General features: G+C 43.9%; 3 protein-coding genes across 4 annotated transcripts; 2 read left to right on the top strand and 1 right to left on the bottom strand.

The window, feature by feature from the left end:
* Positions 1-207: 207 nt before the first annotated feature.
* On the bottom strand, positions 208-9,791 carry TRADD (TNFRSF1A associated via death domain). Of its 2 annotated transcripts, none has more exons than XM_089540736.1 (5): positions 9,647-9,791; positions 6,784-6,936; positions 5,272-5,552; positions 4,687-4,942; positions 208-3,363 (listed from the first exon to the last, which is right to left on the bottom strand). In XM_089540736.1, the coding sequence occupies exons 2-5, from the start codon at positions 6,926-6,928 to the stop codon at positions 3,056-3,058; spliced, it is 990 nt and encodes a 329-aa protein (XP_089396862.1). In that variant the 5' UTR covers positions 6,929-6,936; positions 9,647-9,791; the 3' UTR covers positions 208-3,055. The 2 variants fall into 2 exon arrangements, with proteins under 2 accessions (XP_089396862.1, XP_089396863.1); XM_089540737.1 differs by lacking the exon at positions 9,647-9,791 and adding an exon at positions 9,032-9,363.
* A 3,319-nt stretch (positions 9,792-13,110) lies between these two features.
* Positions 13,111-17,505, top strand: LOC149306041 (F-box/LRR-repeat protein 8-like). Its single transcript, XM_089476694.1, has 3 exons — positions 13,111-13,364; positions 14,592-14,802; positions 15,885-17,505. The coding sequence occupies exons 2-3, from the start codon at positions 14,639-14,641 to the stop codon at positions 16,858-16,860; spliced, it is 1,140 nt and encodes a 379-aa protein (XP_089332820.1). The 5' UTR covers positions 13,111-13,364; positions 14,592-14,638; the 3' UTR covers positions 16,861-17,505.
* Positions 17,506-19,833: 2,328 nt separating this feature from the next.
* LOC149306040 (F-box/LRR-repeat protein 8-like) lies at positions 19,834-22,558 on the top strand. The gene is made up of 2 exons (XM_089476695.1): positions 19,834-20,273; positions 21,224-22,558. The coding sequence occupies exons 1-2, from the start codon at positions 20,095-20,097 to the stop codon at positions 22,200-22,202; spliced, it is 1,158 nt and encodes a 385-aa protein (XP_089332821.1). The 5' UTR covers positions 19,834-20,094; the 3' UTR covers positions 22,203-22,558.
* The last annotated feature ends 575 nt before the right edge of the window (positions 22,559-23,133 follow it).

Genomic DNA, 23,133 nt, shown 5'->3' with positions numbered 1-23,133 from the left:
CCATAATCGTTTTACTTATTTCCCAACTAGGTTGGCTTGTGATGGTTAGCCCTGTAAATCAGGTCATGGTGTTTCTTTTTTCCAAATGTTAAAGTCCTACTAAAATGATCCACAACATGAAACAATTCTCCCCTTTGGGCCTTTGAGAAAATCCCTGAGAGGTATAGCCAGTAAACAATGCTTTGCTTTGCAACACTGGACAAAATCTTTATTTGGTTTTTTTGCTGTATCTTGCTCACATTTAAAAATAACACCCTGTTTAACCTTGAAAAAGAGGGGAGAAAAAATCATAAATCGTTGCTAAGACTGCTAGTACATACATACATGAGGCCTTAACAAGTGAGGTAAGTGTTATAATATACAAAAGGCTGCAAATTATGGTAATAAACATTAGTGCCCGTTAGAAGAAATGAAATGTAGTTAATACATCACTGTGTCTATCCATCTGATATTTTAGAAATGGTATTAAAAAGTATAAACCTACCATCCAAACACAAAGCAGTACAAGAAAAAAAAGGGGGGGCTTTGCAAACATGATGCACCAGAAGTAAATCTGTTGTAATTTAGCAATCTTTATTCACAACGAACACTGAGTCTGCAGATGGTGAAACAACCTTGCTGAAGCTAAGCAAGTCCGGTGGGTAACTGGATGGAAACCAGCCTCACCATCCATCATGGAAGAGGTGAAATACAGCTCCTAAAGGCTGAAACACTACATTTGAGAAAGGAAACCTATTATGGTGGCCCTTTAATTGTAGGATTTACCATCGTGTGTTCAGGTTACACAATGGAGGAAAAGAATCAACTCATCTGAAATGTGGTGCTGGAGGATACTATGAACTCCCCAAAAGGCAAATAAATGGATCCACAAGCCAACTTGAATTCTCCCTAGAAGCCCAAATGACTAAACCAAGGCTGTTGTACTTCAGACATAGCATGAGAAAACATGATGCATTGGAAAAAGGATAACACCACGCAAATAGAAAAAGAGGAAGCCACAACACAGGTGGATTGACTCAATAAAGGAAGCCATGGGCTTGAATTTATGTTTGTTATGTGCTCTCAAGTTGAGTCTGAATTGTGGCCATGCTATCCCAAGGTTTTCTTGGCAATGGAGGTTTGCCCTGGCCTTCATCTAAGGTTGAGAGAGTGTGACATGTCCAAGATCACTGAGTGGGTTTCCATGACTAAGCAGGGATTTGAACACTGATCTCCCAGAGACCTACTCAAACTACATCACCACGGTGACACCTCTCATTTATAGGGTTGCCATCATCAACTTGACAGCAAACAACAAGAACAGATTCAGACTTCTCCAGCCTGATGCCTTCTAGATGAGTCTCCAGGGCGCAATGCCGACAGCTAGGACCAATCAGCTTCAGCAAAGTTGTTGCATCCTCTGCCTTCATATACCTGGGATTTCCCTGTAGAAAAAGCTCCATTTCCAGGATTGCAAGTTTTAAATTGAATTCATCGCGCTCCCCATTTGCTTGGCAATGATGCTCATAAATACGGTAAGACAACTCAATGCTGGCCAACGGGACAGCGCCAGAAAAGTGCAGAAACACTGCAGGATAATGCATAAGGTGCTTACATTTCTGAGTACTCTTCAGCCCCACAGACCAAGGTGGAAAACATTTTAAGATGCATGTTGACACCACTGGGCTGTTCCAGAGATCCACAGAGCCTGGAAAAGTGTTTTTTTTCCTAGACTAAAATGCCCAAATAAGTGCCCAGAGAGCATACACAGAGGATAGCAACCTCATCCAGCCAAATACGCTTAGTTTCCCCAAACCTGCTAAGTCACCGTGGAAAGGTGGAGGTCTCTACTCTTTGTGCTTTCGGTATATAACAAGTGCATTGGATTAGTATGCATGTTCAGTCCGTGCAATTAATCAAAGGATGTTTCATTCACACAAACACACACACACACACACACACACACAAAAACTGGATGCTACTGCCAATGAGTGATGAGACTGTATGTGCAAAGAGGCCTTCGTTGCACCTGCATGCTCCAAGATGGGACATTTTAGTCCAGAGTGACATTTTGTTCCAGAATCCACACCATCTAGGTTTTCTGTGGCATTGCTACCCAAACAGTTACAAGCCATTTTCCCAAATGTCACCATTTGCCATCTACGGGTTTTGGATAACGCGTAAGGTGCTTACATTGTTATTTTAAACAATAACAATAAATAACCTGAAGGCACCAAATCCCATCTAATCTCAGACTGTTATTTTAAACAACAGTGGTAACTATAAATCTACTGCTTTTGATAAAAGGGTACTTTCACTGTTTCAAAAATGTAATGTACTAAGGCCATTTTTTATACTGTAATTCCCCACATAAATACCCTGAAGGCACCAGATCCCATCTAATCTCAGGAGCTAAGAAATTTCAAACGCCAGGGAATTCCAGGTTACTGCTGTGTGTCTTCAAGTCATTTCTGACTTATGGCAACCTTAAGGTGAACCTATCATGGGGCTTTCCAGGGCTGAGAGTCTGTCACTCGCCCAAGTCACCCGTTGAGTTTCTAGGGCCAAGCAAGGACTTGAACCCTGGATTCCAGAGTCCTAGTCCAACACTAAAAGCACTACACCACTCTGGCCCTCTGCTTTCAAGTGCTGTATGCTATATCCAGACAAAGGCAATGACAAACCACCTTGGGAGTATTCCTTGCCTACCAAACTCCATGAGATCTCCTTAACAGACAACATAAAGGCACAAATTTCACTCTTCATTAAATCTGGAGTGCTATTTTGTTGTGTGTGACTGAACCATCTTCACTGAGACCTTGTTGCAAGATGAGGGCTTATTCCTGGGAGCACCTGTAATATGGCATAGAGGCAGTATCTGGTCCTTTGGCTCATGTTTCTGTTCCTGTTATGGGGTCTTGTGGGGCACTTGCCCCAGGTGAGGAACATGAGTAGGGTCTACTCTCCTAAGGTGCAAATGACCTGCAAACCCATAGAAGTGGTCAACAGCAAGGCTGCATAACCATTAGTCCTATATAAAGGTGTTGATGTTTTTTTCCCCCTTTTCCATTACACCTTACAAATTGTGGTCACCTTCTGGGAGTCCCAGGAGTTCTTCTGCTAGGCTGATGAGACCGTTTTCTTCCAAAGCAGCAACCAGTCTCTGGATGGTGGCTTTCTTGCCCTCCGAGTCAATAAACCTGCGCAGCAGCTGATACGCTTGCTCATAGAGACCCTCCCGTTCGTACTCAATGGCTAAGTTGTCGATGACGGGATCCCGGAGAGCACGGCAGCTCACCTGCAGGGACCGGCCAACCTGCTTCCACTTCTTGGACACCAGTTTAGCAAACTTCTGGTGATCATCCGGGGTGATTTTTCTGTTGGCTTAGAAAAGGGAAACAAACAAAAAATGCATTTCACTTACTGCGGCAACTTCTCTATTTCTTGCCAAGAAACACGTAGGTGGCTGTCTCACACCTGCACACTTACCGGACACAAAATCCAATTGTGCAAAGTAGAATTTACATCATAGTCATTCACAGAAATGCCCTGCATGCTTTTCCCTACTCTCTGCCAGATGTGATCATGGCACCAGCTTTCTATTTGCAATTAATCCGCATTTTGGAAAATACAAAATAAGAAAACCAAAAAACCTGAAGTGGCACTAATCCGTTGAAAACTGGAATGAACAAGTCTACTCCCCTACATCCCTAAGGGAAAGTTATGGAAAGGGGGAAAGATGAGGGCACTGCCCCTTTCCCCAATGAATTCTACCCCCTATTACCATTTTAGATTGGAAATTTACTGGCAGAGAACTGTCAAATTAACAATTGCCAACTGCTCATAGAAAGAAATCCAGAAAACATCCAAGGGTAGCCGTGTTGGCCATATAGCAAATCCAATAACATCAAAAATCCACCTTACCTGATGAAGAAGCCAGTGGCGCTTTGAAAGCTTGCAACATGTATATTGTGCATTTTGGTTGGCCCAATAAAAAGATCACTGTTTGGTGGATTTTTGATGTTATTGGATTAGCTGGTATAAAGCGTCAGGTATAGTGATGAACCCATCCATCCATATGCTTGAACTGCAAATTTCAGTCCTCCACAAGTTGTTGGACTACAACATACATTTTAAGCTCTGTAGGGAAAGTTTTCCCTTGGCCCCAACACCATCACCGGCAACTTTGGCATGCTTATATTAAAAATATAGTGTGCAAAATTACTTTCAGGCTTTGCGTGTAAGGTGTATATGAAACATAAATGAATTTCATATTTAGACTTGGTTGCCTTCTCCAAGGTATCTCATTATGTATATGCAAATAGTCCAAAATCTGAACAAAATCCAAAATGCTTCTGGCCCCAGGCGTTTTTGATAAGGAAGACTCTGTGTGTGTAGTGATAAAAAGGGGGTACATATTGCCAGGGAGCTAGCAAATGATCAGTATGACTTGTTTTCCAAACCCTGTTTTATATGTTTTTAAAGAAATGTCTATGGAGTGCCCCCTTGAGGTGACTTAAAACAAATCTGCCTAGCTATCTTCTTTTAACGACAGATTTGTGTGTGTGTGCAATGTAAATTCTGGGAGCTCTTGTGCCGCAAACAAACTACATGTCCCAGAATTCCATAGCACTGCGTAGCCTGTGTTTCGCCTGGTAACCAGTCCTCTTCTGTAGAACATTTCTTCCACTTCACTGAAACACTCACCAAATTGCTGATCCTGGAAGGTAAAGGTGTCACCGTTCTGTGTCGAAGGCTTTGAAATCTCTAAGGAACTGTAGGAGGGGGGTGAAGAGTTCAAAGATGGAAGTGGAGAACTCAGAGATGGAAGTGAAGAACTCGAAGACTGAGGCGAAGAATCCAGAGAGGGACACCTTTGGTTACTGTTGCTCTCCTGGCAACAATTCAGACTCTTGAGGGATTCCTCCAGCTCTGTGATTTCTTCATCCCTGAGATGGGTAGGCTGAAATATAAAGGCATGGAGTGCAGGGGAGAGATTGAGGGGGTGGTTTTGAAAGTATCAAACAGCAGTTCAGACAAAAGTCAAAATCCACAGTTGCAAAAACCAACATAAGACATGGCAGTGAAAAAAACACTGTTCTAAAGTATACATACCAAATAAATACTGTAAAAGAAATCAGATCAAGTCGCTCTACATTTGCAGAATCCGGCTCTCCTGGATGTAGAACCTGGGATGCTCTGAGGATCAAATTTTAACTTTCATGCTCCCTCATGAGCCAGCGATTCAGACAGGATGGCATCCCACCCATCCTTCCCCACCATTGTGGTCACCTTTTCACAGGAAATGCACTCCATGCACCAGCCCTCCTCTTCAATCTTGCTGTCCAGCTTCTCAGCACCAGCTTTCAGCTCCGTCTCGAGGGGGACCGCGCTGGCCATGGACAAGGAGACCTGGAGGTGTCTCTGGAGAGAGGCTTGGAGGGCTCCATCTCGATAATTTTGCAGAAACTTCTGGCAGTTCTCTCTCTTGGAGAATTTGAGCTGAATGATCAGCTGGGGGTCACTGCGGTGCACCTTCAGCATGTCCACCCCATTTAGACTTCCAGTGGAATCTGAGGAGAGAAGTGGAAAGAGTTTGGGAAGAAAAAAGGACTGTGGTCAAGTCATGGTTCCCAGTAACCAGAGCATCAAGTGGCTGGTTTGACTCTGGATTAAAATTTTGGCTGCTCTTTTTTAGGAGCCACAATGCAGGACCTAAAAGCATCTGCTTTGCATGCAGAAGATCCTGGATTCAATCCCTGGCATTTCCAATTCAAAGAATCACAAGTGTTTGGAAGAAGAATGTAAAGAAACTTTGTTAAAATTTTCACCCTTAGAAAGGGAAGTTTTCTCAGGAGACGGTTGCTGAAAAAACACCAAGACAGCAGGACTCTTCCTCTTCTGTGTGACCGCAAAATGATTATTTTACCCCTCAGCAGCAAATTGGTCTCCGCTTCTTTGTTAAAGCAAGCAAGCACATACAGCAAGCATAGGAGGACAGGATTAGCCATTCTAGAAGACATCGACAACCCATCCGACAAGTATACTTTTCAAAAGTCCATGCAGCAAGGCAGAAAGCATCATAATCTGCACAAAAATCACTTGTTCAGTTTGTAAACATGCCGGGGGAGCTGTGCCAGCCATTTAACAAACACAAACAAAAACCCATCAGTGATACCTTTGTTGGCCAACCAAAATGCACAGTATACTTGGTGCAAGCTTTCAAAGGTCCATGGGCTTCGTCTTCTCCTTTTTGCCAAAAAAGAGGGATTCCTGTTGAGATGCAAATTGACTTTACATTTCCTGGACTTTGAAAATAACCCTATTGCTGCATAGCCCGAAGGAGGAGGAGCAGCCTGCCTGCAAAAGATATCCTCCTCACCGTAACATCTTTACTACGGACTGAAACAACATGGAGGCATCTGACTAACATCTCCAATTGTTTTTGGTTTGTAACCTCTTGCCTGATGAAGAAGCCCATGGAGCTTTGAAAGCTTGCAACAAGTGTACTGTGCATTTTGGTTGGCCAGTAAAGATATCACTGATGGATTTTTGTTTGTATTCGTTCAATTTGTGTAAAAAAAAATAAATTGCCTGCCAAAGGCAAATACTTTGCACACAAAAAAAGTGAAAGAACTCTGAAGCTGGATTCCTTTTGTTAATTTATGCTTACATAACTAGATAAACCCGTCTGTGAGGGTACATAGAGAGAGAGAGAGAGAAAAACAACAGGCAAATATTACTGCAGAGCTGTTGGTTAGGCAGACTAATGCCAAGAGCCATATCCAACACAAGCAAACCTACCTGCCAATGCCAGTTTGAATGCCCTGAAGATACTTGGCCTCTGCTGTGGGTTTCCATAGAGCATGGGCAGAAGGACCTCTTCGGATGTTGACTGGACAAAGAGGTAAGCGCTTCCCACCCAGATGTCAGGGCCGTCTCCCATCATTCTGCCTCCTAGAAGAAAACAAAGCAAAATAAAAGCAAGCCATAATGGACTGGGCCATTTCAGCATTGCTCCATTTGTGTGAGAATTACATTCCCACAGATGAACGGATTGCAATCATGTCTAAACCCATGCTTTTTGGAATTTATAAATTTTGAGATTATTTCCAAACCATGGATGCTTGAATCCGTGGATAACAAAATCTGTGGATATGGAGGGCTGATTGTTTTAAAACCAATCTGCTGGCTGCTAGTTAGTTTCCGCACAAAGTAAGAAAGAAATACAATTTATTATTGCTGTTGTTGTTGCTGCTGTGGATTTGTATTGATTGTTATGTGCTTTGAGGGCACGTATTGTCCAGCCCTAGGCATCCTTGTACTTTGGACATGCCACGAGATGCTGTGACTCACTAGAAAAGGCAGCAATGCTTGCCAAAGTACGAAAAGAGGAAGACTCCATTACGGGTGGATAGTAATGGAAAAGAGGGAAAGCACCTTCCAGCCAAGGAAGCCATAGTCCTGAGTCTGCAAGGCCTGAGCAGGGCTGTTGGTGATAGGATGGCTTGGAGGTCTCTCATACATTTGTTGTTGTTAACCACCTTCAAGTCGATTTCGACCCATGGCGACCCTGTGGGCGAGACCTATCCAAGACTCCCTGTCCTCTACTGCGCTGCTCAGGTCTTGCAAATTCATACCTGTGAGTTTTTGTACGTATTTGAACACAGAAAGGTACTGAAACTAGAATCGGCTACTTCCTTATGCTCTATACCAGTGATGCCCAATGTGGGCAGGGTTCTTGGGGTGGTGGAAAATCCAGGGAGAAGTGAGGGAAAGGGGGGTGGCAGGGCAGCCTTCAACTGGGGACAACGGGAGAGGTCTCTAACGGCAATGAGGCCATTTGTAACAACAGAACTTGAGTAACCACTGATTTTGGTTTCTTCGAGGGGGGGGGGGGAGGTCCCAGAACTGATCCCTGACAGATTCTGAGGGCCAACTATATCTCACTGATCACAAATTCCACCGACTCAGGTTGAGCCCTATTAGTATCCTCATATTACAAATCCTTTGTATATACACTGTTGGTTGAGAGGAAGCGATTTGCATGTGAATCTGTGTATTGTTCTGTTGTTGAAAGGCCAGGCCTTGGGGTCCCTATTTAGTTAATGATCCATTGTCTGCTGGGAATCTGGGTGGTTTTCATTGGCATTTGCTGGGTCTTGATTTTGGTGTTTTTCAGGACTGGCAGCCAAACTTTGTTCACATTCAGGTTTTCTTCTTTCCCGTTGAAGTTGTCCAGGTGCTTATGGATTTCAATGGTTTCTCTGTGCATTTTGACTTGATAATTGTTGGCATGGTCCAGAATTTCAGTGTTTTCAAATAGCATTTTATGCCCAGGATGGTTTATAACGTGTTCCGCTATGGCTGAGCTTTCTGGCTGACCCTACTTGTGACCTCCTTCATAGAGTCCATCCATCTAGCATGCAGCCTTCCTCAATTTCTACTTCCCTCCACCTTTCCCAGCATTTTCCAATGAGTCCTTCCTCCTTAGGATGTGTCCAAAGTACGACAGACTCCGTCATCTTGACTTCCAGGGAGATTTCTGGCTTGATCTGCTCCAGGATCTATTGGTTTGTCTTCTTGGCTGTCTGTGGGATCCTCAGCACTCTTCTCCAGCGTCACATCTCATTCATGCCATCACCATAATCAAATAAACAGCTTTTACTCTCGACTTATGCATGGGTCATATCAAAATCCATAATCCCCCCCCCCCAAAAAAAACCCACCCTTGCATTTTACATGAATCGATTATGTATGGTATACTTGACTGGGGCTGATCAGAGACGTAACGTAACACATATGAAGCAACCTGGATTAGGGAACATTACACATTTTAGAAGCCAAAGCAAGGTACACAGCAGCTAATAGTGGAAATCCTTGCCCAAGGAGTCCCAGATTTAAGTTCATAGAACCCTAGAGTTGGAAGAGACCCCAGAAGGGCCATCTAGTCCAACCCCATTCTGCCATGCAGGAACTCTCAATCCAAGCACCCGACAGTTGGCCCTCCAGCCTCTGTTTAAAGACTTCCAAAGAAGGAGACTCCACTGACCTCCAAGGGAGTGTATTCCACGGCCAAACAGCTCTTACTATCAGGAAGTTCTTCCCGATGCTGAGCTGGAATCTCTTTTCCTCTAGCTTGCATCCACTGCTCTGGGTCCTGTTCTCTGGAGCAGCAGAAAACAAGCTTCTTCCCTCCTCAATATGGCATCCATTCAAATCTTTAAACAAGGCTATCATGTCACCTCTTAACCTTCCCTTCTCCAAGCTAAACACACCCAGCTCCCCAAGTCTCTCCTCATAAGGCACGGTTTCCAGACCCTCCACCATTTTGGTCTCCCTCCTCTGAACCCATTCCAGTTTCGCAATATCCTTTTTGAACTCTGGGGCCCAGAATTGGACACAGGATTATTCCAGGTGAGGCCTGAGCAAAGCAGAAAGGAGTGGCACTCATACTTCCCTTGATCTAGACACTATACTCTTATTGATGCAGCCTAGAATCGCATTGGCCTTTTTAGCTGCAGCATCGCACTCTTGGCTCACGTTCAACTTGGGGTCCACTAGGACTCCTAGGTCCTTTTTAAACATACTGCTCCCAAGAGGGTCCCCCATTGCTATGCCTTCCATAGAACCCCTTTGAAATACTTAAACAGGGCCCTCGTATCACCTCTTAACACTCCTCTCGCCTTTTCCCGGAATGGAGACGTTCGCCTCGTCGGTTCCTCCACTTCCCGGAACGAGCCACGGCGGAACTTTCTTTCTCAGGGCTCGCGGGCGAGGGGGAGACACCTCATGAAGGCGCCTTGAGAACTTCTGCCTACGACTCCCGTCAGCCTTTGCCGCAGAGACCAACGCGAAGGCATGCTGGGAGTCGTAGGCCACAAAAAAGCCCTCTCAGGCCGAAGAGTCTCCCCGCCCCCGCGGCTGCCAATCACGGAGAAAGCCTCTTTCTATTGGGTGGCTTGGGAGGCGGGAGCCAATCAACAAGCCAATCAGAGGGGCTCCTCTCAGCATCAGCCCTGAGTCTATCTTCCTTAAGAGAACTGCCCTGGCTCAATGCTAGGGAATTCTGGGAACTGTAGTTTTGTGAGACATTGAGCCATCTCTGTCAGAGACTGATGCTGAGAGGCCACCACAAGCTACAATTCCCAGGATTCCATAGTACTGACCCTTTAAAAAGCCTTTGTAGCTTTGAAAGTATGTGTTGTTGTTGTTGTTGTTAAACTTTATTATTATTATTATTAATATTCAGTTTTACAAATAACAAAGTTTAACAAACACTAATAAAACACATTAAACTTTATTGTTTTGAGCCAAGGATCTTTAAAAAGCCTGTGGAGCTTTGAGAGTATGATGTGTTGTTGTTATTATTATTATTATTATTTAAACTTTATTTATTTATTATATTCTTTATCATATTTATTATTATTGACAGAGTACATAATACATAATGCAATACATGGACGAAACAACATTAAACATAAAACAATTATTTACAAAGTCACAAGCGCACCACATTGACTTCCTGCGGAGTGATCTGGAACGTGACAAAGAAAATCACCAAATATATCATACCACACTTGCGTTTACCAATTTACCAATATAGATATGATGTATAAGTTAATATCTTATGTATTTTTCTTGAATTACCAATAAAAGTTATTTAACTACAATATGAAAAGATTGTGAGCAGTATATTTAGATCTAAATCAGTTTCCCTGAATTTAAAAAATCAACCAAAGGGAGCCAAACCATTTTTTCTTTGTTCCAGTTTAAATTCTCAATATAGCATGTTAGCTTGTCCAATTCCATGTAGTCCATGACTTTCATTATCCATTCCTTCCAAGAGGGTATTGCTTCCCCTTTCCAATATGTTGCGAGAGTTATGCGTGCAGCAGAGGTCATATAAAAGAAGAGTTTGCCATGTTTGGCCTCGAGACTATTATCTTCAATCATATTTAGGAGGAAAAGTTTAGGATCAAAACCAAAATCTTTTTTGACAATTAGCTTCATCTTACCATAAATCTGTTTCCAATACAGTACTTATTAACCATTTTACAGTTCCACCACATATGAAAATAAGAACCCGGGCAGTTGCCGCATTTCCAACACATTGGGCTCTGGTCTTTATATATTTTACAAAGTTTCATAGGAGTGAGATGCCATCTATTTTGCATTTTATGGTAGTTTTCTTTTAGGGCTAGACAAGTGGTATACTTAAGCCTAACATTCCCATTTTTTCCCCATTGCGATAATGGTAATACTTCCTCCAGTTCCTGTGCCCATTTGATCATACAGGGTTTTATGGTTTCCTCATGCATTCCTAGATCCAGTAAGAGATTATAAAACTTAGAAATCTTTTTCTTATTTACCCCCAGAATTATTTTATCCACAGTCGAGTATGTTGTGTAGATGTTAAAGGATTTCAAATCAAATAAAAATCTCTCTCTAATCTGACGATATAAGAACCAACTAAGATTATAACCCTCTCTTTCCAATTCATCCTGCGCTTTCATAGTTATCTTATTAGTTTTTTTGTCTATTAAAACTAAGTCCTGATAAGTTACCCATCTGTTATTACAAATTACATCGTTTCTATGAAAGGCCTCATTAATTGAGGTCCAAAGAGGCAATTTCGGGTACAACATCAGCTTGAACTTATTCCATACATGAAACAATGCCTTTCTAATTGTATGGTTTGTAAATTCTTTGTTGGCGGCTAATTTATTACAGTATAAAATAGAAAGGCATGAATCCCAAACACCGTATCAGATAGTTCTAAATTCAAAAGCTGTTTGTTTTGCAAATTAAACCAATCTGTGGATATTTGAATGTATGAATGTGGATTGTTGATGTGTTTATGTATTTTATATTTGTTTTGGTGGAAATTAATAAAATATATATTAAAAAAAATATTTATTATTATTAAGTATATGCGATGCAATATAGTCAAGATGGCAGCCAAAGATTTTAAGGGGGCTACACACTTCAGGTTCAAGCAAGCTGGGACCCCAAGTTTAGAGCAAGCGGTCCCCAAACTTTGGTCTTCCAGCTGTTTTTTTGACTTCAGATCCCAGAATTCCTGGCTGTTGGCCAAACTGGGACTTAAAGTACAAAACACCCAAAGGGCCAAACTTTGGGAATAGTTGGTTTAGAAGAGTTTAGAACCCAAACTTTGATCCTCCAGGTGTTTTGGATTCATTACCCAGAAGCCCCAGTCACTGTGGACCAAAGTTTGTGAATGGCTAGTTTAGTGGGTATGAAGATATACATTGGGTTGATGATGACAGCTCCATAGACAGGAAGCCTACATGTGGACTCCTGTGTCCTTCTATGGGAATGGAGCATTTGTTGGCGCAGTTAAGAAGAGCAAACAATAGGTGCAGCCTCTTCGAATGAAGCTGGATACGCAAACAATGAAAGTGTCTGTATCCATTTACTGCTAGACTTTGGAACCAAAGAGCTATTCTGAGATAGAGGAGATCTGTTCCATGCCTCAGGCAGATAAAGAGTATATATAGGGAGAGAGGTTCAAAAAGAAGGGTTTGTTGAGTATGGAGTTTATCACACAAAGGAGATCGGGAGTTTATCCTGTGAATGTCCCGGGAAAATCGTGTTAATTACGTGAAACGATTTCACACGACGTCGCACAAAACCCGCCATTAAAGTGGCCACAAAGAAGCATTAATGCACATCTTTTTACTTTCGGGATTTCAGCGACAGTGCATTTCCAACATTGCTTTATTTGCACAACTGCATGTGATAATCATTCAATCAATTACTCACCATTTTCGCTTTATTTGCAGCATGCTTCAAATGCGCTTTAGTCTCTCTTTAATGCCAAAATTAGCCCCAGTGTGATAAACTCCAAAGAAAGAAAGAAAGAGATCTATCTCAGATTAGGGAGGAGCGCTTTTCGCTCAGTGGCAATGCTTTTACTCCGCATATAAGCTGATGTTTTCAATTGTTTTTCATACTGTAATTTTATATGGTTTGATGCGATTCTAACGTTTCGTAAATGGTCTCTTCTTCGACTGCTCTACAGCCGTGAATAAATCTTTACTGCTTCCTCCTAGTGGTTTTGCAGATGATGATGATGATGACAATGCAAGAAGTGGCAAGAATCAGGGTTTCAAAATTAAATAAGGGTTATGATTTCCTCTTTGCACAAGGCCTCGCTGTAAAAGCCATAAAAACTTTCTCGTTCGTGACAAAGGAAGGGAAGTGATCTCATCATGTTTGGAAAGCAAAAGCAACTAAAAAGCCGTCTTCCTTCCGATCACGACAGAATGAAATTAAGCTCAGAGAGAAGTGAACTCTGTGGGTACATAGGGAGAAAAGCCCAGTGGTTGCAGCAAGCGAAGGAGGAAGGAGAAGGCAGCCTTGTAAGTATGAAATGACTGCCTTGCATGGCAGAAGAGAGGGAAGGAGTTCCTCTCTCCGAAGCAGCTAAAAATAAAACTGTCCTGCTGACTTGAGTAGGCATGCTCTTTCTGTCTCTGTGGTGTTGCTTGCTTTTCCATTCCTCCAAATAGCCGCACGCTTATGGGAACGCTAGAAGCTTCTGCCTTTGACAGAGACGCTGCATCCGCACAACAATTCCTAGAATTCCATAACATTCAGCTCTAGAAGTTAAAGGGATGTCAATCTGGATTATGCCTGCAGCGTGGATGCCGCCTAAGAGTGAGGGAGACAGAAAGAAGAAAAGGAAGGAAGGGAAGGATGGATGTAAGAAAAGGAGGAAGGAAGGAAGAGAGGAAGGAAGGAGTTTATCACACAAAGATCAGGAATTTGTCCTGTGAATAGCCCAGACAAATCACGTAATTACACGAAACAATTTCACGCGACGTCGCATAAAACCCGCCACTAAAGTGGCATTAATGCACATCTTTCTAATTTCAGGATTTCAGTTACAGTACATTTCTGACGTCACTTTATTTGCGCAATTGGGTGTAATAATAATTTGTGAAATTACTCGCCATTTTCGCTTTATTTGTGGGATGCTTCAAATGCGCTTTAGTCTCTCTTTAACGCCAAAATTAGGCCTGGTGTGATAAACTCCAAAGAAAGAAAGAGATCTATCTCGGATCAGGAGGAGCACTTTTAGCTCAGTGGCAATGCTTTGCTAGAAGGTCCCAGGTTCAACATCTGGCATCTCCAGGTTCATCCAGGAAAGATTCCCATCTGAAACCCAGGCAAGCAACCGCCAGTCAGTGCCAGCAACATAGACCTAGATGCTGATTGTTAGCTGCATCTCCACTGGAAGAATAATCCAGTCTGACACTACTTTAACTGCTATGGCTCAATGCTATGCAATTCTGGGAATTGCAGTTTGCTGTGGCACCTGAACTCTCTGGCAGAAAAGGCTAAATGTCTCATAAAAGACTAGTTAGATGTCCATAAAGATGTGTCTCACAAAAAAACTAGTTAGATGTCCATCTGTGATATGTTGCAGGATATGTATGTAATATGTATGTGAAAGGGCCGCCTTGAGCCTCTATATTTGGAGAAAGGTGGGATATAAGAAAATAAAATAAATAATGCATAAATAAATAAAATCTAATGGTTCATTTTTGAGTGCAAATTATTGTTATATTTTTCCCCCTTCCCAGTGAGATAAAGCTACGCTCCAAGCTTGCAACCAACTGCCCGGGAAAAGATGCCCGCCTCTGCCATGGATTTATGGAACTACATCCCCGAAGAAATTTTGGCTCATATATTTTACTACTTGTCCCTTAAAGACAGGCACGTGGCCTTCCAGGTTTGCAAACACTGGGCCGCGGCCGTTTCAACCAGTTCGGTCTGGGGCTTTACAGAAGTCAGGTAAGACGCAAGAGCTGCAGCAGCGTTTGCTTATGGAGTCAAACAGGTATTGTTTGTCCTTGATAGGTACTCCTGGCTTACCCAACAAACTGAAATTCGACAACACTTGCCCCAAGAAACACAAGGATGATTTAGACAAAGATTATTGCTCAGGATTATCAATGCAGAGGGCAAATGGATGAGGCTTTAATTCCATATTTCATCCCTGGATTGAGCTTTAACCCTCCCTATTCTGCACACAGAGATGTGGAAAGGTTGTGCGCATGTGTATTTATGTATATAGGCACACACACACACACACACACATATATGTATATATAGGTATGTTGTTGAATTTAATATATATTAAGCTAATTTAACATTTTAACACCACCACTACCATGTAGAGAGCCAGCCTTCCCATGTGGCCGAGAAAGTGTAACTTGCCCAAGGGCTTCCAATGGATTTTCATGGTCTAGCAGAGAACCAATGCGGCACATTGTTGGACACTGACTCTGGAGTCCAGGGGTCAATTTCCCGCTCAGCCATGAAACCCACTGGATGACCTTAAACAAGTCACACTCTCTCAGCCTCAGGGGAAGGCAATGGCAGACCTCCACACGAATCTTGCCAAGAAAACCCCATGATAGGTTCGCCATAGAGTCGCCATAAAATGGAAATGATTTGAAGACACACAACAACAACAAAGGTAATTTGGAGCATGGTGTAATAATGTTTTGAGTGTTGAACTACAACTACAGTTTATAGGTCTAACACTCACAAACCAACATAATCAGGAAATAAATAAAACTTATATATGTACAGGCCAGCATGGCATTGTGGTTTGAGTATTGGACTGTAACTCTGGAGTCCAGGGTCCGATTCCCTGCATGGCCAAGAAACCCACTGGGTGAACTTGGACAAATCACATTCTCTCAGCCTCTGGGGAAGGCAAAGGCAAACCTCTGAACAAATCTTGCCAAGAGAACCCTATGATAGGGTCTCTTTAGGGTTGCCGTATGTCAGAAATGACTTGAAAGCACAGACCAAATCCTTTGGGAAGCAAATAAGTGATAAAGTACATTCTCAAATTGTTGTTTCAGTTGTGATGGAGAAGAGGAGGAAGGCACCTTGAAGAGTCTGCACCAGTTCCTGCCCCACATCAAGCACCTAAAGATTATCTTTGATCAGTCCAAGGAGACCATCCGAAAGAACGTCACCCACATTTTGGACCTGCTGGCCAAGCAGAACCATAAGTTGCAGGCGCTGTGCATCGAGTGCCGAGGAGAAAACCCGTACTTCTATTCCGGCCAAGACATCCTGCAGAGCATCAAGAATGTCTGCCAGAGTGAGAATAAGGTCGACCTTCAGCACCTCGATTTCCGGAAAATGCCGTTCACGCTGGACGACAGCACGGTTCACCTTGTGGCTTCCAGCAGTCCAAATTTGCACACATTGTTCATCAACAACCGGACTTTGGTTTGCAATGTCAAGCCAGAGACGATGGTGGAAGTGTTGAGGGCCTGCCCCAAACTCTCCACCTTAGGGGTCTATTATGCCAGCCTGTCTGAGGAGGTTTTTCAGGAACTGGTGAAGCCAAACCGAAGTCCCCTCAAGTGCTTAGACATTTTCTGTGAGCGCTTGGACAAGTACATCCCAGTCATCCCCGAAGATCTATGGGCTGCGGTGAGTGAGAGATACCCCAAAGTCCGGGTCGAGATGGAGTTTGACCACACCGTCCCCGCCTGGAAGATCCCTCGGATCCTCAAGCCAACCATCCCTGTTACTACTTTGCAACTCAACACTTACACCTACATGGTGAACCAGGTCCGCTTTGTCACCAATAGCTATAGCAGGACTTTGGAGACACTGGTCCTTCGCACCACATCGTCCGATGACCTCAATGCCTCCCTGATCGATTTGGCCAAAAAGTGTGTGCGTCTGAAAGAGATCCATTGCTATTGTGTGGTCAGCCAAGTTGTGGTCAATGCCTTCCTTTTGCATTGCAAGGGTTTGAAGAGTTACACTCTGAAGATCACCAAAGAACGCAGTCCTTGGAAAGCAACAATGGTCCAATGATTCAGAGCTTGAGCAAGTTACCTTTTGTGACCTCAAAACTATGAAAATCTCTCAGCTAGTCTGCTGGGAAGTGTAGTCCCAAAAAGATAACTTTCCCAAGCTGCACTGAAGCCCCCCAAAGATAACTTTCCCAAGGTACATCTACACTGAAGAAATAATGCAGTTTGACACCACTTTAATTATCCTGGTTCCATCCTACAGAAACCTGGGATTTGTAGTTTTGTGAGGCACCAGCACTCATTGGCAGAGAAAGCTAAAGACCTTGTAAAAGTACAAATCTTAGGATCCCTTAGGATGGAGCTACAGCACTTAAAGCAGTGTCAAACAGCATTTTTTCTACAGTGTAGATGCACCTGAGGATAGGGATAGACAAAGTGCAGTCTTGCAGGCATATGCATCCCCCAGGGATCAAAAATGCCCTCTGAGGGCATGCATGTAGTTTTGCAATGTTCCTGACCCCATCCTGGCCAATTTAGGTCCAGGATAGGTCTTTGTTTTGAAAGAAAAAGTGACCTTTGCTCACTTTCTGTTGTTCAAAACGCCTCTTCTGAGCCTAAAATCACCCAAATAAACTTACGCATTCCTGTTACAGACTGCCAAAATAAAGCTGCTTCGGGTCTCTTTGGAGGTATGCTGTTTAAATGATGCATGCACCCTAAGAATCCGGAAGGTGCACCAAAGCTGCACTCCAGTGCTTAGGAATGGAGTGTGGCTTTGGCGCGACCTCCAGACTTGTAGGACCCATGCATCATTTAAATAGCATACCTCCAAAGAGACCCAAAGCAGCTTTATTTTGGCAGTCTGTAACAGGCCAATGTGATTTTTTTCATGGGGGTGGTCAAGGGGTACGGTCTTTCAAAGTCTCAAAATGCAATACAGCTCCATAGCCTTCTCCATTTGCCAAAGCCTAGGAGATCTGGGTGCAAGTCTCCACTGAAACATGAAACTTGTGGGATATTCTTGAGCTGGTCACATCCTCTCGGCCGAACTGACCTCACAAGATTCTTGTAAAGATGAAGGACAAATAATAAATAAAGAAATAGGGGGAAAATCTAGAGATGAATCAGATGGATAAATACATCCCAAACTTGAATACAAACAGAGATTTTTGCACACTGAATCGCACTATTTTGGAAGAACACAGTGATCTCAGCACTCTTTTTTTAGTTTAGCGCTGAATATGCTTTATTGCAAATATAATGCCAGAGCTACTGATTTGTTTTTTCCTCCAAATCCTGAATCATTGTCAGAAATATTTTATGATCCATTGTAATACAAAATAAATACTTGCAGATAAATCAAAATTCAGTGCAATACATGAGTTTATTAATATGGGGATGTGGCGAGAGACGGCCTTCTCAGTGGTTGCCTCTACACTTTCCACTTTGGTTGCATCTGCGCTGCAGAAATAATCCAGTATGATACCACTTTAATGGCTGTGGCTCAATACTATGGAATTCTGGGGACTGTAGTTGTGCGAGATATTTAGCCTTCTCTGTCAGAGAGAGCTCTGGCACCACAACAAACAACAATTCCCAGGACTCCCCAGCACTGAGCCAGGGCAGTTAAAGTGGTATCAAGTTGCATCAGTTGGGTCATCTCTTCTTTAACCAGCTTCAAAAACTGAGTTAAAGACAATACTGTTCAGGGAAGCATTACATGATCGTAGTGGTTTGGGTGTTGGGCTAGAATTTTGGAGACTTGGGTTCGAATCCTTGCCTGGCCATGGAAACCCACTCAAGCCACACTCAGCTTCAGAGAACAGCAAAGCAAGGACAAACCTCTGAACAAACCTTGGCCAAGGGTGAATCTCCAGTGCAGTGAGACATCACTTTAACTGCGTGGGATTTGTAGTTTGTTGGGTCACCAGCCCTTTTTTTGGGAGAGGTTGCCCATGTAAAAACTACAGATTCCCAGGATTGCACAGGACTGGGCCACAGCACTTAAAAGTGGCCTCAGATGGCTTTATTCCTACAGTGTAGACGCACCCCAAGAAAACCCTGTTGTTTGGGACCATAAGTTGGGAAAGACTTGGAAGCCACCCAACCACAACACCCAAAGAGTGCTTTCCACAGGTGCTGAGACTCAGTGCAGACATAATCCAGTCTGATACGGCTTTAGGGAATTCTGGGAGCTGTACTTTTATGAGACATTGAGCCTTCCCTGCCAGAAAGCTCTGGGGCCACAACAAACTCCAGTTCTGAGAAGTCCCTACCACTGAGTCACGGCAGTTAAAATGGTTTCAAAGTGGATCATTTCTGCAGTGTGAATTGGATCCATGAAGCTAAGTAGGGCTTCTCCTGTGTCTCCTTTCATCAAGCAACTGCACCCAGGGGAAGGAAGGCTCCAGCCTTCCCAATTGAAGCCCCAAATAATTAAATCAATGGCACCTGCAGGGATAGTTTGGCTTTGCCACCCTCTATTGCCTGACTGCATTGACAATGCAGGGCTTGTATTGCCCTGTTTTCCTTCAGGAGGGAAGGGGTTAAATCCCAGGCTTGCGCATCATGCACAATTCAAGCCCTGAGCAGGTGATGCTTCAGCAGCACGTGCAGCAAGCAATCAAAGGGCCCCAGGCGAGGACCAGTTTGCATCTTTGCAAAGAAACCAGGAAGGCTTGGGATTGTTGTAGAATTGTTATTATTATTAAATTGTTTGGACTCTTCTTCTGTCTGCAGAACCTAAGAAGCAGGTGAGAGAGGAAGGTGAGTCTTGCTATATACATATTTAAATGTATATATTTTATTTTGAGTTCATTGCCATTTATCTCTGCTTAGACCCAAGGCCAGTTTGCAGCATCCAGAGCATCCAAACACAAGGCAACAGGTAGGAACAGCACAATCCGCAGTTTCAACAATTTGGTAAAAGCCTCTCCTGGGCTTATCTTGGGCCAAGGTGTCATAAAAATGTCCTCCATTTCCCTGGAGGGCATTTGGGGGCAATTCTTTTCCCTTTGGGGCCACACTTTATTACAGTGGGTCCCTGTTTGGTTTCATGACTCCTCATGGATAAGAATGCTCCGTGGAAGAATGCTCAAGTCCCATTAAGTACAATGGCATTGTAAAAACGGTCTTCCTTCTATAAAATGAAAAATAAAGGTTTGTTATTTGGAATTCATACAAATAAAAAAAAATTCCAAGCCATGGATGCTTGATTCTGTGGATAAAAAATTGTTGTTGTTGTTGTTGTTACTATTACTATTACTATTATTATTATTATATTTGCAGTAGTTAGATGCCTCGGAGGATGGCCGACGACGAACCCCAAAGCCCTTGGCCTTTTATTCCGCTGGAGATGCTGGCCCATGTTTTCTCTTTCTTGTCTGTCAAAGACCGGGTCCTGGCCTCGCGCGTCTGCAAGGACTGGGCTGCCACCGTTTCCACCTCTTCCGTCTGGCGTTACACGGAAATCAGGTAAGGAGACGCCGCGTCGGAGGTCTAGTTTATTTACAGTACAGTCAGCCCTCCTTCTCAGCTGATTTTTTTTATCCACGGACTCGAGCATCCATGGCTTGAAAATACTTTAAAAATATACGATTTCCCATAGGCAAACCTTGATTTTGCCCTTTTATATAAGAGACACCATTTTACTATGCCATTCTCTTTAATGGGACTTGAGCATCCATGGATTTTGGTACCCATGGTGGGTCCTGGAACCGAACCCCAGCAGATACCTAGGGCTAGGGTTGCCATAAGTCAGGACCTCCAAACCGGGACAAATGTAGGACAAATGTAGGACAAAAATTTCAATTGTAGGACATATTTTTTTTAAAATCCACTTAATAAAAATACTGAAAGGAGAAAATAAATACACACAGATGGGGACAAAAATCCACTAAATAAAAATACAGGGGACATAAATAAATACACAAAATACCCAGCCTTCCAGCCAACCAGAGGAGCTCCAGGCTCCTACTGAGCCCTGCACGCCTGCCCAGAACTCTGAAGGCTTGTGGGTTTGTGGTGAAAGCTGCATCGGTGGTGGCGGCTGCCGCAAGAACAGCCACATTGGTGGCAGCAGCAGCGGTAAGTAAGAGCGGCCGCAAGTAAGAGTGGCCAAAGGCGTCACCACGGCAGTGCCCTAACAAAACCCGGGGGGCACCCGGGACAGAAGCAAAACCGGGCCGGGACCGTGCAGAACGGTCCAAAAGAGGGAATGTCCCACCCCACCCCGGGATATGGCAACCCTACCTAGGGCCCATTGCAAGTGAAACAATAGTAGGTTTTGGTGGTTTGTGCCTCTAATTCTAGAATGGAAAACAGATTATTAACAGCTGCATTCCAGATGTGATAAAAGTTTTAGCTAACATCAGGTCAGTCAGTACTGCAATGGTGACTCTCTCTGCCTGCCAATCTTCTTTTAGTTTTGAGGACGAGTCTCCGTCGGAAATGTATCTCATGTTGATGAAGTTTCTCCACTGTATGGAACACATCTGGTACTTGAAGATGGTGCTTGATCAGGCCAGGAATATAAACCGGAGAGGCATCTGTGACCTCTTAGAGGCGATGGCTGGCCGTAACTGCAAGCTGCGTTCTCTGCGCATTGTGTGCGCTGGGACCAGTCCTTTCTTCTACTCGGGCCAAGACATCTTGCAAGGCATCCGGAGACTGTGCTACAACCCGGACAACACTGCGCTTCAACATCTCGACTTCAGGGGAATGCCTTTCCTTCTTGACAACAATACTGTGTGGCTGATGACTGCCCACAGCCCGGACTTGCGCACCTTCCTGATCAACAATCACGCAGCGGGAGTAAACATGCTGAAGCCGGACACCCTCATAGACCTTCTGATTCGTTGTCCGAAACTCTCAACGCTGGGGGTCACTTATGTCCTTCTGTCCGTGAAAATGTTTAGGAGACTGTTGCACCCAGACAGAGAGCCCTTCAAGTACCTGGACATTTACTACAACGGCATGAATTGCCACATCCCGGATGAGATTTGGGCCGCGATGGCTGAGCGACACCCCAAGTTCCGTGTAGGGATAGAGTTCGCTGCCGTGGTCCACGTGAGGAAGATGGCTGAAATGTTCAGGCCATCCATCCCCGTGTCCACTTTGCATTTTAACAACTTTGCCTACATGGTGGATCAGTTGGGGCTTGCCGCTCAGTACTACAGTCAGACCTTGGAGGTGCTGGAACTCTTCGCCATCGCGTCCCGCGACCTCAACCTGGCGCTGATCAAACTGGCCAAGAGATGCGTGCGTCTGAGAGAGATCCACTGCTACTGTGCGGTCTCCACAGAAGTAGTGAGTGCTTTCATCCAGCACTGCCCAAATCTGAAAAAGTATACCCTGCCGACAACAAGATGGTATGGCGATAATCCGCCAACAGTATGCCTGTGACTTCGCCAGTGGGCAGATGCGCCGTGTGCCTCCAATGCAGGGCAAAATGTTCTTTAGAGGTGGAAATCATTTTGGGTCAACCGACGGCCAGAGTGAACTGCTGCTTTGGAACATATCTTTGAATGATCAAGGCAGGGGATAGTATTCTGGGTCACTGAGGGTGCCTCCACACTGTAGAAATAATGCAGTTTGACACCACTTCAATTGCCATTGCTCCATTCTACAGAATCCTAGAATTTGTACTTTCGGCAAAAAAGGCTGAAAACCTTGTAAAACTGCAGCTCCCAGGATGCCATAGGATGGAGCGACCGCACTTTTGGGCTTCATCAACACTGGAGACGTAATCCAGTTTGGCACCGTTTAACTCTTTTTGGCTCAAGGCTATGGAATTCTGGGAGTTGGAGTATGTTGTGGGGTCCAGAACAGAGCTCCGCTCCGCTCTGGGCCCACAACAAACTCCAACTCCCAGAATTCCCTAGCCTTGAGCCAGAAAGAGTTAAACCGGTGCCAAACCGGGTTATGTCTCCAGTGTTGATGCAGCCAAAGTGGGGTCAAACTGCATTATTTCTACAGTGTAGATGCACCCTAAAACAGGAATGGGAATGAGGAGGCCCTCCAGACATTGTTAGACTACAACCCTCAACTGGGGCTGGGGCTGCTAGTTGTAGTCCACCAAGAGAAGTGGAGGGCTTCATGATTCTTAGCCTCGTGTTAAACCATCAGTGGAACATGGGAGTTGAAGTCCCAAGCCTGCTATTTGGAATTGGCTGCGAATGACACTGGTCTGACTGGGTCCTAGACGCTGGTTATTTTAAAATCTTTTTTTATATGGGTGAAGATTTTAATCATTTTCAACTCCTTTTTATAGCCATAGCCATTTAAACGCATCATTGGTGTTGTTTTTAATTCATAATAAAGACTTGCATGTAAT

The sequence above is a fragment of the Sceloporus occidentalis genome, unplaced genomic scaffold (assembly GCF_023333645.1).
Source record: "Sceloporus occidentalis isolate IW3139 unplaced genomic scaffold, rSceOcc1.0.p SCAF_10, whole genome shotgun sequence".
In the NCBI taxonomy this organism is placed as follows: domain Eukaryota; kingdom Metazoa; phylum Chordata; class Lepidosauria; order Squamata; family Phrynosomatidae; genus Sceloporus; species Sceloporus occidentalis.
Note: the sequence above shows the minus strand (reverse complement) of the source record. Positions and strands in the feature narration are given on the sequence as shown.

Bases quoted from the DNA above. Each gene is read 5' to 3' on its own strand.
- LOC149306041 (XM_089476694.1), top strand. From the start codon at position 14,639: ATGCCCGCCTCTGCCATGGATTTATGGAACTACATCCCCGAAGAAATT. The intron at 14,803-15,884 runs GTAAGACGCAAG...TTGTTGTTTCAG, and splicing joins TGGGGCTTTACAGAAGTCAG to TTGTGATGGAGAAGAGGAGG.
- TRADD (XM_089540736.1), bottom strand. From the start codon at position 6,928: ATGATGGGAGACGGCCCTGACATCTGGGTGGGAAGCGCTTACCTCTTT. The intron at 4,943-5,271 runs GTGACCACAATG...TTTATATTTCAG, and splicing joins AGTGCATTTCCTGTGAAAAG to CCTACCCATCTCAGGGATGA. The intron at 3,364-4,686 runs GTGAGTGTTTCA...CCCTTTTCTAAG, and splicing joins CTTCCAGGATCAGCAATTTG to CCAACAGAAAAATCACCCCG.
- LOC149306040 (XM_089476695.1), top strand. From the start codon at position 20,095: ATGCCTCGGAGGATGGCCGACGACGAACCCCAAAGCCCTTGGCCTTTT. The intron at 20,274-21,223 runs GTAAGGAGACGC...ATCTTCTTTTAG, and splicing joins TGGCGTTACACGGAAATCAG to TTTTGAGGACGAGTCTCCGT.